General features: G+C 40.6%; 1 protein-coding gene across 5 annotated transcripts in view; it reads right to left on the reverse strand.

The window, feature by feature from the left end:
• Positions 1-8,512, reverse strand: part of LOC114042751 (histone-lysine N-methyltransferase SETDB1) — a 27,093-nt gene extending 18,581 nt beyond the window's left edge. For 4 of the 5 annotated variants that reach the window (XM_027861451.1, XM_027861450.1, XM_027861449.1 and 1 more), the window contains exons 1-4: positions 8,226-8,315; positions 6,398-6,672; positions 4,788-4,939; positions 505-539 (exon numbers count right to left, since the gene is read on the reverse strand). In XM_027861451.1, coding sequence (XP_027717252.1) covers positions 505-539; positions 4,788-4,939; positions 6,398-6,660 — 450 coding nt within the window. In that variant the 5' untranslated portion in view covers positions 6,661-6,672; positions 8,226-8,315. The other variant, XM_027861448.1, reaches the window with a different exon arrangement.
• Positions 8,513-17,526: the final 9,014 nt, after the last annotated feature.

Here is a 17,526-nt window from a genome sequence, read left to right on the forward strand (position 1 = left end):
CTCCCTAATTCACCTGGTTTGAGTCTCCTCAGTCCTTAATTCTGCATCTATCCCTGTCTCCTTACTCCCCTGGCCTTCCTTCAAGACCGAGCTCAAAGCCCCCACTGGCAGACAGTCTTTCCTAGTTCCGTCCCCTGCTCATACTTGTGAGAACACCAGTTACTCTCTATCTATCCTGTATGCACAGAGTTATGTGCATGTTGTCTCCCCCTAACATTAGAATGGGGGGAGTTCCTTGAGGGCACGGACTATGTTTCTGCCTTCCTTTGTAGTAAGCATTTAATAAATTCTTGTTGACTATCTTGCACTTGTATATCCAACTTACCTTCATAATGTCTATTTGTAAACCTTTTTCAGTCACTTCCATGGGTGTGAGTGCTGTCTTTGTCTTCTAAAGTGCCTGAAACAGGTCTCCACAAACAGCAGGCACTCAAATGCTGCTGAGTAACCCTAGCCTGACAGCTTCTTTAATCATTTTGCCTCTTACCTTCCCACTTAACTCACCTTCTGGTCCTTTGGGGTCCTGCTGCCTGCATCACCTGTGGATTTCAGAGAAAAAGACATCCCTCTAATTATATTTCCTATAAATAAAAAACTAAGCCTAATCACCCACTGCTCCTCAGTCACTTGCAACGCAGTTTCCATCTTCAACACTGTGAAAGAACCTTTGCTACTAAAGGTCACCAAACACCTCCTTCGTCATTGCATCCTCTTTTGTCAGTCTTCAGCTCTGACATGTGATACTGCTAAGCACACCATCCTCCCCAAGATTCTCTCACTTGCTGGATTCTGCGAGGTGACTACTTTCTGGTTCTCTTCATGTTCTGACCAATCCTTTTCTGATTCTTCCTCTTCTCACTTCTTAAAAAGGGTGTCTTCCAAAAGGCTTTTTCTTGGGTCCTCTTCAATTTTTACAATCTCATTTACTCCCACGACTCCTCCTACCCTTTTTACTCAGAAGATCCCCAACTGACACCTCCAGTCCTGACCTCTTCCCAAATCCCCTACTAGACATCACTATCTAAAGGTACTGAAAGTGCCTCAAAGTCAACATCAGAAACAGAAAACATCTTTCCCCTCAAATTGACTATTCTCAAATTGTCTACTTCTGTCAATGGTACTGCCATTCACCCAGTTACCCTGCCTCAAAATGTCAATGTTACCTTTGGCTCTTCCTTTGCTACAAGCAATTACCAAGTTGTGCTAATTATACCTTCAAAATAGTTATGGATTCACACCCTTTTCTATTTTTACCATTGCCAACTTGTCATAAGCTCTCATTAATACCTACCTGAGCTACTACAAAGGGCTCCTAACTGGTCTCCTTACTTACAGCCTCTCCTCACTTTACCTTCCTAATGCACACATCTGACATCACTCCTCCACTCAAAACCTTCAACAGTTCTCTTACTTGGGTTAATATTTCAGAAATCAAGGTGTGATGGGTTTTCTTTCCACTAATACAGTTCAGAATACTTTTGAGAATACTGGGTCACCTCCATGCCAGGCTGAGGCTCTGGACAAGGGCTTTGGTAGAGACAACAGTTCCCTACTGTATATCAAGTGATTTTGACTCCTTCAACTAGGGATTAAGGGTCTTCACAACTTGTTGCCTATCCAGCTTTATCACACATTACTTACTTACTATTCCCGTCCATTTGTACTATGTTCTAGCTAAAAAGCAGTACTCCTAATTTCCTGTTTGTGTCTGGAACCTTCCCCCTTTCAGGCTTTTTGCTTTTAACACATTTCTACCTACTGAAATCCTATCCAATTTAGGGTCACAGGATCACAGATTTAAAGCTAGATAGACCTAGTGATCATCTCATTTTACAAGTGACAAAATGAAGCCTAAGAAGGTTACGTGACTTACCCCATGTCACTCAAGTAATAAAGCAGCAAAATTGGGATTTGAACTCGGGTCCTCTGAATGCAAATCCTCCACTCTTTCTACTCTACCATGCTCCAGAGCAAATGCTGCCATTTCTGAGAATTTTTCAATGATTCCCCAGATAGGAGATGGCTTTTCTCTTCCTCCAATCTCCAAAAGCACTTTTTATCTCTTATTATTTTCTATTTTGACCTATAGTGATTGCACTTCACAGTACTGTATATTTATATACATGTGTTCCAACCTATTAGACTGTAAGCTCACTGAAAGTAGGACTATATCCTATCTTTGAATCTTCTGTAGCGCCCAGCAAAATGTTCGGCACATAGTAGGCATTTAGTAGATACTGAGATACTGCCCAAAGATGTTACAGGATGAGGCAGAGAAGATGGAGGGGTTTAAAACAAGAAGGCTAACAAGCCCATCAACAAAGAAGGATGTGCCATTTTAAGGTTCTATGTATTTTATATGTACCTAATTATGTACATGTTGCTTCCTCTGTCATAGTGTAAACTAGATGCCAGGGATCAATTCCCCTTTTACTTTATATCCTAAGTTTAGCACAGTGCCTGGCACATAATATATGCTTAATAAATACATCCCATTCAGGATTTTTTAGACTATATCCCAGTTCCTGAAAGATTAAGATTCCTGAAGAGGAATCTGAGGAATAGGACCTTAAAGGAAAGGTTAAAGTTCTATATTAGCACATGAAACCAAGACGCAGATGTAATGGCTATTCAAGCTCTTTTATTTTCTGTTTCTCTGGGATTAGTTCTAACATAGAGCTAATTGTCAAATCACTAAAATGCAAATATTTCTTTGGTGCCTACCATATGCTAGGTGGATATATCACAGGCCCTACTCTCGAGGTCCTTACAATCTGAGGGGAAGGACAAGAATACAAAATAACTAGAAAACAAAGGAAAGGGGGCTAAGTGTGAAAGAGAGGTTCAGGAACAGAGCTCTGAGAAATGTGAACAGAGAGAAACTTCTTGGTGGCAATGGTGACATGCCAATCATCTTCATACAAAAATCTGTTCCAGGACCACAGATCAAACCCTTAATCTTGGACAATTTTCCATTTGCTTCAGATACCACTAATCAAAAGGGGTCCTTGTGTCACTCCTCAAGTATGTCGTGTGGTAGCCTTCTCTTTCACTACTGTCTCCTACAGGAATCATTGGCTTCATCCAAATGGTTTTATTCTGACTCCCATTTGCTTTCCCAAGTTTTTGTCTTTGCTCACACAATTTTCCTGACTTAAAATGGCCTCTTCTGTTTTCTCCATATCTATCCAAATACTACTCACCCTTCAACATGGAACAATTTCTACTTCTTCCATGAAGCCTTTCCTACCACTCCAGCTGGAAATAATAACATTTTTCTCTGAACTCTGACAATGCCCAATGCCCAACCTCTCCTTAGGAATGAATCAACAGCTGCTCCTTCAACTTCCCTCTCCTCAACCTCAAAATTTCTTTATATCTTCACTTATCTCTTCCTCCTCTTTCTCTCCTGTATCAGAGAATAAGGAATCCCTCCCACGCTCAGAGGTTAACCCTTCCACCTCTATTAAACCCAACTCTTCTTGAATCTTTCTGGATCTTACCCTATCAAGTAACTCTTGTATTTCTCCTTCACAGCTTCAGTTCCTTTCACTTTAATCATTCTTTCACTTCCATCCACAGAGAGGCTTAGCTTTCCCTTATCCTTAAGATAAATCCCCTTGATATTGCTACCAATAACGACTAGCATCATCTCCTCCTTCCCCCACCTCTAATTTTTAAAATGTTAAAATAAAATTAAAATTGTTATTTATACCTTTGGTTTTTATGTTTTAGTCATTTCTGGATATGACCCACTAGCAGTAAACTCTCCCTCGTAACAAAGAAAAACTGTTAAGCAAACACAACTGAAACAGTGACTTTGTTTGCCAATATAGGAAACATTCTGTGCCATTTGTCCACCCTGCATCTGCCAGGAGAAGGGATGCAGATTTTATGCTCAAGAATGTTAGAGGGTAAGCGCCTTGAGAGCAAGAACTGTCTCACTTTGCCGTCATCCCCAGGGCTCAATGCAATGCTTGACGCACAGCAGCAGTTTAATGAATGCTTATTGAATGAATGAGACAAATCTATGTTTCTATGAATTCTTCACATTCATCATTTCTGACTGCCCAATCACGTTCTGTTACTCTCCCTTTATGTTTAAACTTTTTGAAGGGTCTGAATTCATTACCTCCACTTCCTCATTATGTGCTTAACCCATTATAGTTTGGTTCCCACCCCCAATTTGGCTAAAATTTCCCTCTTGAAAATGAATACCCAGATACAAAATCAAATGACCTTTTAACCATCCTTATTCTCCTTACCATCTCTGGAACAGTTGCTACTCTTGAAAACTTCTAGATACTTTCTCTTCCCTTGGTTCCCAATGACACTGCATCACTCTGGTTTGCCTGCTTCTCTAATTCATTTTTGTTCTTTTTTCCCCCTCTTTGTTCCCCAAGTTTGACACTCAATGAGGTTCTATCACTGGTGCTCTTCTCTTTATGCTTTCTCATCACTTCTCCCAGTCATACACACAACTTCAGCTCTCCTCCTTCTTAAATTATCATGTATACACTTAGTTGTCTAAAGGTTGTATACCTCCAACAGAATGTAAGCTTTTTGAAGATGGGGACTTTCTTTTTGTAGTGTTTTTACATTCCCACCTAACACAGGGCCAATTGAAAAGATCCTAAACAACCATACATGTAATTGGAAAATAATCAAGCTGGGAATCCCTGTGAAAGATCAAACATGGATTTAAAAGATCAAATATAAACAGGGCTGTCCATTACCTGCTTCCACTGTAAACCTGAGACTTCCTTGTCCTAGCCCCTGTCCCTCACCTGAATCAACACTGAGGACATCATCATCCTCATCTGGAATCTCAATTACTTCTGTGGGTTTAGAGGCTTCATCTTCAGAACTGCTCTCTCGATACTGTAGCCCCAGTTTGGAGTAGAAATCCTTCACCAGAGATTCACAGTTAGTCACTGCCCTGGCATTGGGACACAAATGGAGAAAAGGGTCAAAGCCAGCAAAAGTAGCAGAGAGAGTGGATAGAGCACCGGCCCTGGAGTCAGGAGGACCCGAGTTCAAATTCTACCTCAGACATATAATACTCACTAGCTGTGTGACTCTGGGCAAGTCACTTAACCCCAATTGCCTCAAAAAAAAAAAGAGTAGTAGAGAGAGGGCCCTTAAAGAGTTAATTCAGAAGGCATTTTTCCATAGAAACAATGATCAAATGTAAATCTCTTTGTGAATTGTAAAACACTGCACAATTGCTGGATATTGTTATAGGTGGTATTTCAGTTTCATAGGAACCCACATATCATAATTATAGTTTATATAGTGTTTCACAATTTATCCCCTGCTTACTTCACAAGGACCCTGTGAGGTAGATAGGCCAAGTGTTACTACGACCATTTTAAAGAGGAAGAAAAGGATATTCTGAAAAGTCGTGTGATTTGCCCAAGACTATACGGCCATAAAATGTTAGAGCTAAGAACCGAACCCAGGTCTTCTGACATCAAGTCCAGTGCTCTTTCCACTACAGTATATTGTTCTAAATAAAGTTCATTTAACTCATAATGCACCTGAAGTAGGAAAGTAATATTTCTATTTCAAGTATACCTTACCACCATTTACAGTTTCTGTTGGGAAATGTTCTGAGTTCCAATAAGGGTGCTGTGGACAACATCTTGGGGAGGGTAGTACGGTAAGGGAAGAGGCTGAAGCAGACACTAGAATGCAATACATCTGCTTAAAGAAAGCTACTCCCCAGGGGCAGCTAGGTGGCGCAGTGGATACACCAGCGGCCCTGAAGTCAGGAAGACCTGAGTTCAAATCCGACCTCAGACCAAGCACTTAACACTTACTAGCTGTGTGACCCTGGGCAAGTCACTTAACCCTAATTGCCTTAAAAAAAAAAGCCACTTTCCCATTTCAGTCATTAACCTGATATTCTAAACTACAGAACAAAGAGCAGTTGCCCTAGAATAGGGAATAGAAAGGGGGAACTAAGGCTTTGGACTTGGAATTTCTTGTTGCTCATTTGTACGTACAATTTTTTTTAAAAAAATATTTACAAGTAAGGAACTGACTAGAATGAGATGCCTGAATAACACAAAAGATGGAAAGCAAATTTTCATAGCTATCTTCTTTGATCTGCAGTGAATTGTGACGCTATCCTAGGCCACCATGTCTAAAATATACTTACCCCTGACCTATAAAACACGGAAATACTTGATGGTTACTTTAAGTCACTAAAAGTGCTTTTATTTTTAGAATTGATGCCTGAATATCCTATACATATTTCTTTGTTTCAGTGAGTCTAGTTTTAGATCACAAACTCTTAGTCAAGTGGTCAGGCGCTATTTAAATGACTGGCCACTTTAGCAGATGCTTTTCAATAATGCTGATATCTATTCTCCCCAGCCCACTTGGTCCTGACCTGGATGCTTCATCAAAGAGTTCATCAACGTGGGCGACCTCAGACTCTTTCTGCACCACCCAGGTTTCCAGCTCAGCCAGCTGTCTCTTGCGCTGCTTCACACAGTCCATCTTTTCCAGTTCCTCGTCAATAAACTGTCGAAGTTCTTCCATGGAGATGCCCAGCTCCTCCACCACAGCCTGCTGCAGCTCAGCAATCTCTTGAGGGTCCATCCCAGCTGCTGCAGCAGCACCCAAACCAAAACACCCAGGAAGGGAGGTCATGCCTGAGGTTCTCTGTGCAAGACAAAAAAAAGAAAACAGTAAAATAAGCCATGACCACAGTTAACTGGGAAATCTATGCCCCTGCTGCCCTCGGATAATCCAAATATACTTAACTTTGAATCCTGTGCTATCTCCTACAAGTAGTAACTGACTGATAAATCAGGATGGAATTGAGGGGGATGGAAGAACATTAGAGACACAGTGCTATACCTACCTAGACAAATACCTATTTTACTAGGGAAGTGGATGGGAAGGGGGTATTTCTATAGTGCTAGGCATTATGCCAGCATTTTTACAAATATTATCTCATTTGGTCCTCAAAAAAACCCTGTGAAGTGGGTTATTATCATCCCCATTTTATAGCTGAGGAAACAGAGGCAAACAGAAGTTAAGTGACTATACACACATCTTATTTTAGTGGTTTTAGTCTATGTTCTGTGCATGTATATCCATGTCAGTATTCATGCCTTCAAGATAAGGAGTCTTCGGAGTCAAAAAACTTTGGATTCAAGTCTAGCTGTGTGGTCAGAGACAAGTCATTCAACTTCTCCGTGGCCCAGGCAACCTTATGAAACTCTAAGTTAAGAGGAGTTGAAGCTCAGTATAAAGGAAATCAGGTCCAGAAAAAAAAATTCAGGTCAGATTCTAAGTTTCTAGAAGGAAACCCATGAGTCAATCAATTGCTGTTGTTGTTGTTGTTTTGGGGGGAGAACAACTAAAACAGCACCACATGCAATTAATGAAAGGATGCATTCCTTTTAACAAAAAGGATGATTTTTCTATGACGTTTTAGTTCTTAAGTGACCAATGAGGTCAATAAGAAAAGCAAACATGCTATAATCAGGACAGCTGTCTTCACAGGTGGAAGCTGGGATTTGATCTTCAGGTTGCTACTTGTGTCTTTTATTTATTTACGGTAACATACATGCAAAAGCATCACCACTTTTACGTTATTTGAAGCTTCTATACACAGTGACACCGAACCATAAGCTTTCATAATAGTATATACCTCATGTTGTCTACGATAATTTTTAGGAAAAACTTTCACGTTTGGAGGGACAGGTGTAACTGTTTTGAACATCTTTCATTGATAATTAGTCCCTTAATCAAAAAGTACTTATTAGGGCTTGGCTTTTGATTATATCATACATCATTATCCCTCTCCCTAACCACAGCAACCAGTATCGCCTGGAGTAAAATGAGTTTGCACTCCCTGAGAAAAGCAACAACTGAAACAGAAAAGAAACATGCTGAGAGGTGGCGGGAACTAGCCTGGCCCTACTGGGCACTAAAGGTGGGGACCATCAAGAACTCAAGGTGATGTACGTCCAGACAAGGTTTACAATACAAATAGTTTAGGAAAAAACAATCACGAGGTCCCATCAGCTGTCCGCCCCCCCCCCCCGGCCCCCAGGGCCCTGTCAACTCCCTCCCCAGCCCAGCCGGCATGGGGCCCGGCCACCGCAGGCCCCTCGCCACGCGCTCTCTCCCGCCGCCCCCGGCCCAGGGGCTGGGCGCGCCCTGCGCGAGTGCAGCCCCCGGGGCCCGGTCCCAGCTGGAGTTACCTCTTCAGGCTCCAACTGCTCCTCTCCTCATTCCTCCCCCGGTCCCCCGCGTCCCACGCTCGCCCGATAACCGCCCCTCAGCCCCTTCCTACCACTCAGACTCACGCCTCGGGGCCTGCAGCGGCAGGGACTGCGAGGGAAGCCCGAGCTGAGGGGATGAGGGAAAGGCAGGCTGGAGCGGGGGGTCGGAGGGAAGGAGTGGTAAGAGGGGGAACGCAAAGAGGGACGGACGCCGGATGTACGCCCCTCATGCTTTTCCGGTCCCGACGATGGCAGCCTGCCCGGCTCAAACCCCGGCAGCGTAGCCTCGCCTCCGACTCCGCCGAGACACTCGGTGGCGGAGACGGCCGCCCCCACGTGTTGGAAGGCGGAGTCTTCTGGGGGAGGGTATTGCGGAGCCTTGGGGAGGAAGGGAGGGGGAAGGCGTTGGATGGGCGGGGCCTGACTTAAAGGGGACGCCGCCTCGCCGGCGCTGCCTACGGGATGGGTGGTGGCCATTGGGGTTCAGAGATCGCGTGTTCCGGCCTGGTCTTTGTACGGAGGAAGAAACTGAAGCCACAGACGCTAGGAGATTTTACTCCGGATCAAGCAGAAAATGGCAGAGCTGGGGTTCCTTCCTGGTGGCACGATTAGGCTCTGGATCCCCCCAACCATGCCCATCACTAGGCAGGGCCCGGGCCCTGCAGGTGGAAAACTGTGCCTGCCGCAGGGCCTCCCTATGTTAATGATTTCCCATTGATCCTGCTTACAGCTTCGTTTGTGTATAGTGGTGAGCATGTAGTCTCCCCCATTAGATTGTAAGCTCCTGGAGGGCAGGCACTGTCTTTTGCCTCTTTGTATCCCCAGCACTTGTAGGCACTTAATAAATGTTGATTGATAGACCCAGTTCTTTCCACCAAGCCGACACTTTCGTGGAGATTTTCACCAATTTTCTGATAATCCTATCTATTAAAGGGCCAGTTGTTCAGTGGAAGCTTTGGGGCAGGGAGGATAGGGAAAGGTGTCAACAATGCTAATCTGTCCTGGCTGAGTTTGATTAGTCCTGGCATTAGTGGAGGCAGGTAGCATACTCTATGGTGACTAGTTTATATTCTCCTATGTATACTTTATCTGATTTCCTTTTTTTTTTGCTATTTGTCTTGAACAAATGTGTTTCTTTGCTACTTCCTATGTGTGTTCATTATGGAGCTGATATTTGGTGGGAAGGGAGTTAAGCCTTGGCTATAAAGCATGGGTTCTCTTTTTCCCATTAAGAAACAGTGACCAGAAGTTTATTTTGAACCTGAAAACCACATTCTCTAGACTAATCCTATTTAAGGGAGAAAATAGACATAATTCTAGCTTGGTACCTCCCCTCTCTCTGAGAAGAGCAGAATGGCCAAATTTCTGCCCCAAATCCTTTGCTTCGACTTCTGGCAAGAATTAAAGTCTCCCTTGGAGAAGGGTAGGGGAAGAAGAAGCTAGAGATCTCCATTGTATCCCTTTGAGCCACAAAATGATACTCCATGCTACCTGTGGGGGATGGTGCTTGTTACAATTAAATATTTTTCCATTACTTTTGAAGCTGGTTTGGGCTGCATTCTCAGGCATGTGTTTGACACTCATGCTCTAGACAAGTCCCTAAGGCTGCAGAGGAGGAACTGACCTGCATAGGAAAAGGGAGTTTCCTCATGTAGCAGTTCTCTATTCCAGGGAACTCACAGGTCCAACCTCTATCCCTATCCTGTGGACTGTGAAAAAATGTAGAATGTGTGACCAGGAATAAGCTTATCTCAAAGTTGAAGGATAAGACTTCAATGAAGATATTTTCCTATATAAAGCACAAAGGCACCTAATTTGTGACACCCCTTTACAATAATTAGTTCATTTTTTGCATAGAGGGCAATATAACTGCCTCTAAGGTCCTTCTGATCCCCTGCTCTTTAGCTTTAAGAATTGTTTTTGGATCAAAAGTTATGAGTTTAGTTACAGTTGCTCTGGGCCCCTAGTTAGGAAAATTCCTAACATTTAGGCAGAGGTTGGGCTCTCTGCCTAACTTTACATTTATACCAATCTCTAGTTAACCTTTGGATTATTTGTGCTTGAGGCAAAAATCGGCTTACTGTAAAAGTTTGGGTAACGAAAGGGCCGATTATATTGTAGTGTCAGTGGGTAGACAGGCACAGGAGGGGAGTTGAGGGTAAAAAAATGACCTTTTCTCAGAACCTCCCTTAGCCCAGGTCTTCTTCTTTGTGATACCTCATTGTTGTATGCCTGTGAAACCCGGACAGTATACCATGGCCATGCCAGGAAATTGAATCGCTTCCATTTGAATTGTCTTAGGAAGATTCTGAAGATCATCTGGCAAGATAAGGACACTGAGGTCCTTTCTTGAACTAAACTGCCAAGCATTCAAACTCTACTGCAGAGAGCACAACTACAACGGGCTGGCCATGTTGTTTGAATGCCAAACCTATGCCTAAAAGACTATTGTTATGGAGAACTCACACAGGGCAAGCACTCATATGGTGGTCAGAAGAAGCAACTCCAGGACACGCTCAAGGTTTTTTTTAAGAACCTTGGAACTGGATTGTGTGACCTGGGAGACACTGGCACAGCATGGCATGCCCTCATCAAAGAAGACACTCGGCTCTATGACCAAAGCAGAATTGGAGTAGCTCAAAAGAAACTCGAGATGTGTAGATTTAGAGAATCCACCCCAAATGTTCACATGGATTATTGTGCCGGATCTGTGGTAGAGCCTTCTGAGCTCATATTGGTCTGATCTGCCAGAGTTGGACATGTTGTAACTTGACTCTAACAGAGTGATATCATTTCGGGCCTCTTTGAGAAGGAAGGACAACAACCAACCTGTAGAGCTAATGATGTTCCTTCATGGCTCCCGTTTCTGTAATAGCTCAGTCCTACCTTTTTGCTCCTCGGGGGTATATTGGAATACTAATGCTCCAGCTTCTGGAAACCAGATCCTCAGACTTTCTGTCCAGTTCTGGGATAGTACCTTCTGTTTATATAAATTTCTTATGGCATGACCAAGTCTCTCACACAGCAATTTTGATAGACTCAAGGAAAGTGCATAGGCCTGGTTTATACTTAGTCCTGTATATTTGTTTGCTCGTTGTTTTCCCCATGAGATTGTAAGATCTTTGAGGGCAGGGATGTCTTTTGCCTTGTGTTTAGCACAGTGCCTGGCACACAGCAGGTGCTTAATAAATGCTTATTGACTGATTGATTTTTCAGTGAATTAGTAAGTGTAATTAACAAATGTAAAAAGTAATTAACAAAAGTAATCACTTTTAAGTGAGTTGAATAATCAATAGAGGCCCATCTTACACTCTCCTCCCCAACCCAGCTTTTATGTCTTCTTTCCTAAGTAAATCTATTGGGGTATGTTTGCCAAAGTCCATAGTCTCAAATCCTGGATGACTCTGGTAACTAAGAAATGTTCTGCATTATCTTATTTGAATGCCTTGCCCAGTGCCTTCTACTAATGAGTCTTGGGAAAAGTCTATGTGGCACAAATTTGGTAATTAACATTTAAACTCCTGCTCTAGTGGGGAAAAAAAATGCCATCCTCCAGTTCTGGTCCCAGGAGAGTTTTTTGTTTTTCCAAGATAGGAAGAATCGCTACTGTCAGGTTCTTTTGGCAATGTCGGAGCCCCGTGAAAGGCAGTCAGTCCAAGCCTAGCCAAAATGACTATTACAACCATCAGATAGTAACACCTGTAGGCTATGCAAAATAGCTAGATTATATACATCTAGATAATAACAACATATAATTAACAATAATAATTAACATATAAATAACAAACATGTAATGCATGATTAAAATACAAAGCAAATAAACATAAAAGTACAGGAAAGAAAATAAGACAGGAGCATGTGACAATATGTCTATCAGTGAACACATGTGAATAAGCCTTATCATCTGGCTAGATGTATAAGTGTTTCCCTAGTTTCACACGGAATATTATTAAATCAGGTTGGTCACTGGTCAACTAGTTCTTGTTTTTCTGTGGAATTATCTGCCCCATACCAGTGCTAGTTGTTGGTATTGGCTGATCATGCTGTTCATCAGAACCATAGTTCTGTCTTCCTAAACATCTATCAATATTATTAGTTCTTTCATGTGAAATGTCTGTGAGACACAAACTGTCTAGGTCAAGCAGACTTTGTAAGACTGGCAGTCAGTATTTGCCTTAGTCTGTGAAGATGAACATCCATCAGTCTCAATAGGCTTATTAGGGAATCCAACAAACTCACCTATTGGCAATAAGTAATGGCAATGGATCCTCTCTGCAGTACCTCCACCAGCCTCTGGCAATGGTTTTTTTTTTTTTAATTAATTTATTTATTTTTAGTTTTCAAAATTCATAGATTTTGAGTTTAAAATTTTCTCCTTCTCCTTCCCTTACCTCTCCCCAAGATGGCATGCAATCTGATATAGGCTCTACATATACATTCATATTAAACATATTTTCACATTAGTCATGTTGTAAAGAACAATTAGAACCAATGGGAGGAACCACAAGAAAGAAGAAACAAAACAAACAAATAAACGAACAAAAAGGAGAGCAAATTGTATGCTTCGATGTGCATTCAGACTCCACAGTTCTTTCTCTAGATGTGGATAGCATTTTCCATCATGAATCTTTTGGAGTTGTCCTAGATTCTTTTTTTTTAATTAATTTTTTTTAATTTTTAGTTTTCAACAATCACTTCCAATAGCTTTTGAGTTTTAAATTTTCTCCTCCTTCCTCTCCACCTCCCTCCCCAAGACGGCATGAAATCTGATATAAGCTCTACATGTACATTACCATTAAACATATTTTCACATTAGTCATGTTATAGAGAAGAATTAGAACCCATAAGACAAACCACAAGAAAGAAGAAACAAAATAAAGCACAAGAAAAAAAAAGCGCAAATAGTATGCTCCAATCTGCATTCCAACTCCAAAGCTCTTTCTCTGGATGTGGATAGCATTTTCCATCATGAGTCTTTTGGAGTTATCTTATATTTTTGCATTGCTGAGATGAGCTAAGTCTGTCAAAGTCAGTCATCATACGACATGGCTGTTACTGTATACAACATTCTCCTGGTTCTGCTCATTTCACTCAGCATCCGTTCATATAGGTCTTTCCAGGTTTTACTGGTCTGCCTGCTCCTCATTTCTTATGGAACAATAGTATTCCATGACATTCATATACCACAACTTGTTCAGCCATTCCCCAATTGATAGGCATCCCCTTAATTTCCAATTCTTGGCCACCACAAAAAGAGCTGCTATTAATATTTTTGTACATGTAGGTCTTTTTTCCATTTTTATGATCTCTTTGGGATACAGCCCTAGAAGTGTTACTGCTGGGTCAAAGAGTATGCACATTTTTATAGCTCTTTGGGCATAGATCCAAATTGTTCTCCAAAATGGTTGGATCAATTCGCAACTCCACCAACAATGCATTAGTCTTCCAATTTTCCCACATCTTCTCCAACATTTATCATTTTCCTGTTTTGTCATGTTAGCCAATCTGATAGGTGTGATGTGGTACCTCAGAGTTGTTTTGGTTTGCATTTCTCTAGTTTACAGTGATTTAGAGCATTTTTTCTTATGACTATAGATAGCTTTCATTTCTTCCTTTGAAAACTGTTTATATCCTTGGACCGTTTATCAACTGGGGAATGACTTATAAATTTGACCCAGTTCTTTATATATTTTAGAAATGAGACCTTTGTCAAAGATATTGGTTGTAAAAATTGTTTCCCAACTTTCTGCTTCCCTTTTAATCTTGGTTGCATTGGCTTTGTGCAAAAACTTTTCAATTTAAGGTAATCAAAATTATCCATTTTGTATTTTATAATGTTCTCTATCCCTTGTTTGGTCATAAATTTTTCCATTTTCCATAAATCTGACGGGTAAACTATTCCTTGCTCTCCTAGTGTGCTTATAGTGTCAGCCTTTATATCTAAATCGTGTACCCATTTTGACTTTATCTTGTTATATGGTATAAGACATTGGTCTATGCTAGTTTCTGCCACACTATTTTCCAGTTTTCCCAGCAGTTTTTTGTTAAATAGTGAGTTTTTATCCCAGAAGCTGGAGTCTTTGGGTTTATCAACCAGTAGATTACTGTAGTCGTTGACTATTGCGTCTTATATACCTAACCGATTCCACTGATCCACCATTCTGTTTCTCAGCCAGTACCTATTAAGTAGTTTTGATGATTGCTGGCAGTATTTTCTTAGACAAACAAGATGTCCATTCTCTCCATTACAAAGTATGAAGTGGTTTATCACTCTGTAGAAGCTCTTGAAAATGAATTTGGAACCTGGAAAGACTTACATGAACTGATACAAAGTAAAGTAAGTAGAACCAGGAGAATGTTGTATACAGTAACAGCAATATGTACAATGAAGAACTGTGAATAACTTAGCTATTCTCAGCGATACAATGATCCAAGACAATCCCAAAGGACTCATGACAAAGCATACTATCCACCTCCAGAGAAAGAACTGATACTGTCTGAATACAGACTGAAGCATGCTATTTTTCACTTTCTTTCATTCTTTTTTTTTATTTGAGTCATTTTGTACATAATGATTAATATAGAAATGTTTTACATGATTGCACATATATAACCTATATCAGATTGCTTACCATCTCAGGGAGGGAAGGATAGAATTTGGAACTTAACTTTTTTTTTAAGTACCTAATTTCTTTATGAAAAAAAAAGCTTGAAAAATACTGAAATTTTATCTACTGGTAGGGAAAGTGAATTCAAAACTTAAAAAAAACTGTCTAAAATTCTTTTAACATGTAATTGGGGGAAAATAAAATATTCTATAAAAATCATCACAAAATTGACTGTATCAAGAAATTCATACTTTATCCTTATCTCTTTTATGAAAATGTAGTTTGATCATATATTTTTCCCAAATTAAAAAAAAAATTTAACAACTAAAAATGAATTTGGATATCATATTGTTGTTTATCCTGTTCATTGTTCTTCTGGGCTAAAGTAAATGGGTGGTAAAGCTTCCATTAGCTTCTCTCAGTTGAGAAATGTAGTAGTTGTAGGTTTCTGTAGTGTCTCCCTCTTCCAAGATTCCAAAATATAAATCAATAGGGAGTCTCAGCCCACTCCACGCATCAGTAAATAGGATGTAAAGCCAGTGGTATTATTCCTGGTGGAGTTGTATGCATGTACTAGGAAAATCATTTTAGTTCTACTGAGATTTTTATTCTAGTCTCCATGTACAGAACATGTTTATTAGTGCACAGTTGAAACATTTAGATAGTGGGTCTTGAATATCCTAAGATATTGTTCTAGACCTTTTAAAAGCTTGCCAAAGCTAACATTTCTTTGAGCAGGGTACTTTTGAAGTCTCTGCTTTGGTCTGAATGGATCCTGGCAGGAAGTCCATATCCTGAGAAACATTTCTCCCATCATGTTTTAGCAACCATGGAAGCCTTCTTGTTCCTGGTTGGGTTTGCTGATGCATACCTTGTGTGAAGGGGTCAGTTACAACTAGTATGTGACATGTTTTTTAGGCAATTGGGGTTAAAAGTGACTTTGCCCAGGGTCACACAGCTAGTGTCAAGTGTTTGGTCTGAAGCCAAATTTGAACTCAGGTGTTCTATCCACTGTACTACCTAGCTGCCCCCAAGAATAGTTATCTTAAGAGTCTCTTTGACCCACCCTTCTACAATAGAAGAAAAAGGGAAGAGGAAGGGGTGGGGGAAGGGAGTGACTATTTAGTGCCTACTGTGTGTCAGCACTGTGCTAAGGGTTTTTTTTTTTCAAGAAATATTATATCGCTTGATCCTCACAAAAACCCTGCAAGATAGGTGCTATTATTTTCTCCATTTTACAGTTGAGGAAACTGAGGCAAATAGATTATATGACTAGCCCAGGGTCATACAACTCATAAGTGTCTGAGGCTGGATTTGAACTTAGGTTTTCCTGATTCCAGGTCCAGCACCCAACTGCCTTAAAAGGTGGCCTTTATCTCAAATATGTTTATCCTTCTCTCTTTCTTTGTGCCCTACTCTTCCTCAAAAGTCTGCTTTACTCCAGACCACAGCCTCCCTTAATCTTCCCTTTTATCACTCTTATAATGTGATAAAATGTGACACTCTTAGAATGTCTCTTATCCCCTTCCCTTCCTAATTCCTTGTTGGGTAAGATAGATTTGTATACCTAATTGAATTTGTGTGTGTGTGTGTGTGTGTGTGTGTATTGTTTTTTTTCCTTCCCACTTTGAACCAATTACAATGAGAGTGAAGTTCAAGCATTGCCTCGGTATCACCTTCCATTTTCCCTTCTACTCTAAATGCTTCCTTGCCTGCCTCTTTTATGTGAGATAATTTTCCCCATTCTTCTTCTCCCTTCCCCATTCTCCCTGTACATCCCTTTCTTACCCCTTCATTTTCTTTTGAGATCATCCCAACATAATCAACTCACACTAATGTCCTCTGTCTACGTGAGATTCCTTCTAACTGCCCTAATAATGATAAAAAATAGTTTAAAGTAGTTTAACCTTACTAAATCTCTTATAATTTCTTTTTCATGTTTACCTTTTAATGCTTCTCTTGAGTCTTGTGTTTGAATGTCAAGTTTTCTATTCAGTTTTGGTTTTTTCTTTTTCTTTTTCTTTTCCATTCTGTACCTAGAGTATGCATCTCCTCTTCTCTTTTTTTTATTTTATTTTTAATTTATGGAATAAAACAAGCATTTCCATAACATAATAAAAAGATGATTGCACATGAAACTACAAATCTATTATGTACAACTTGATATTCCTTTTAAATATATAATAAAGTTACCATGTAAATTTTTTTCCTTTTTTCTTCCCCTTCCCTCCCCCCACCAGAGATGGCTACCATTAAACAACATCCCATCCCCAGTGAATGTTCAACCAGCTTCCAGTTAAAGAGAAAGTACCCCTTCTCTCCACCCCACCCACCCTAATTCGTGGCACATTCCATTTGGGATCACCTTCTAATAATGTTGTTGTTCAGATGTGTCTAACTCTTCATGACCACTCCTGGAGTTTTCTTGGCAAGGAGAGTGGAATGGTTTGCCATTTCCTTCTCCAACTCATTTTACAGATGAGGAAAATGAGGCCAACAGGGTGAAATGATTTGCCCAGGGTCACACAGCTAGTAAATAACTGAGGCCAGATTTGAACTCAGGAAGATGAGTCTTCCTGACTCCAGGCCTGGCACTCTAGCCACTGCACCACCCAGCTGCTCAACTAATAATAATAATAATAATAATAATAATAATAATAATAATAATAATA

Source organism: Vombatus ursinus, unplaced genomic scaffold, assembly GCF_900497805.2.
Source record: "Vombatus ursinus unplaced genomic scaffold, bare-nosed wombat genome assembly UNPS02014768.1, whole genome shotgun sequence".
NCBI classification, from domain to species: domain Eukaryota; kingdom Metazoa; phylum Chordata; class Mammalia; order Diprotodontia; family Vombatidae; genus Vombatus; species Vombatus ursinus.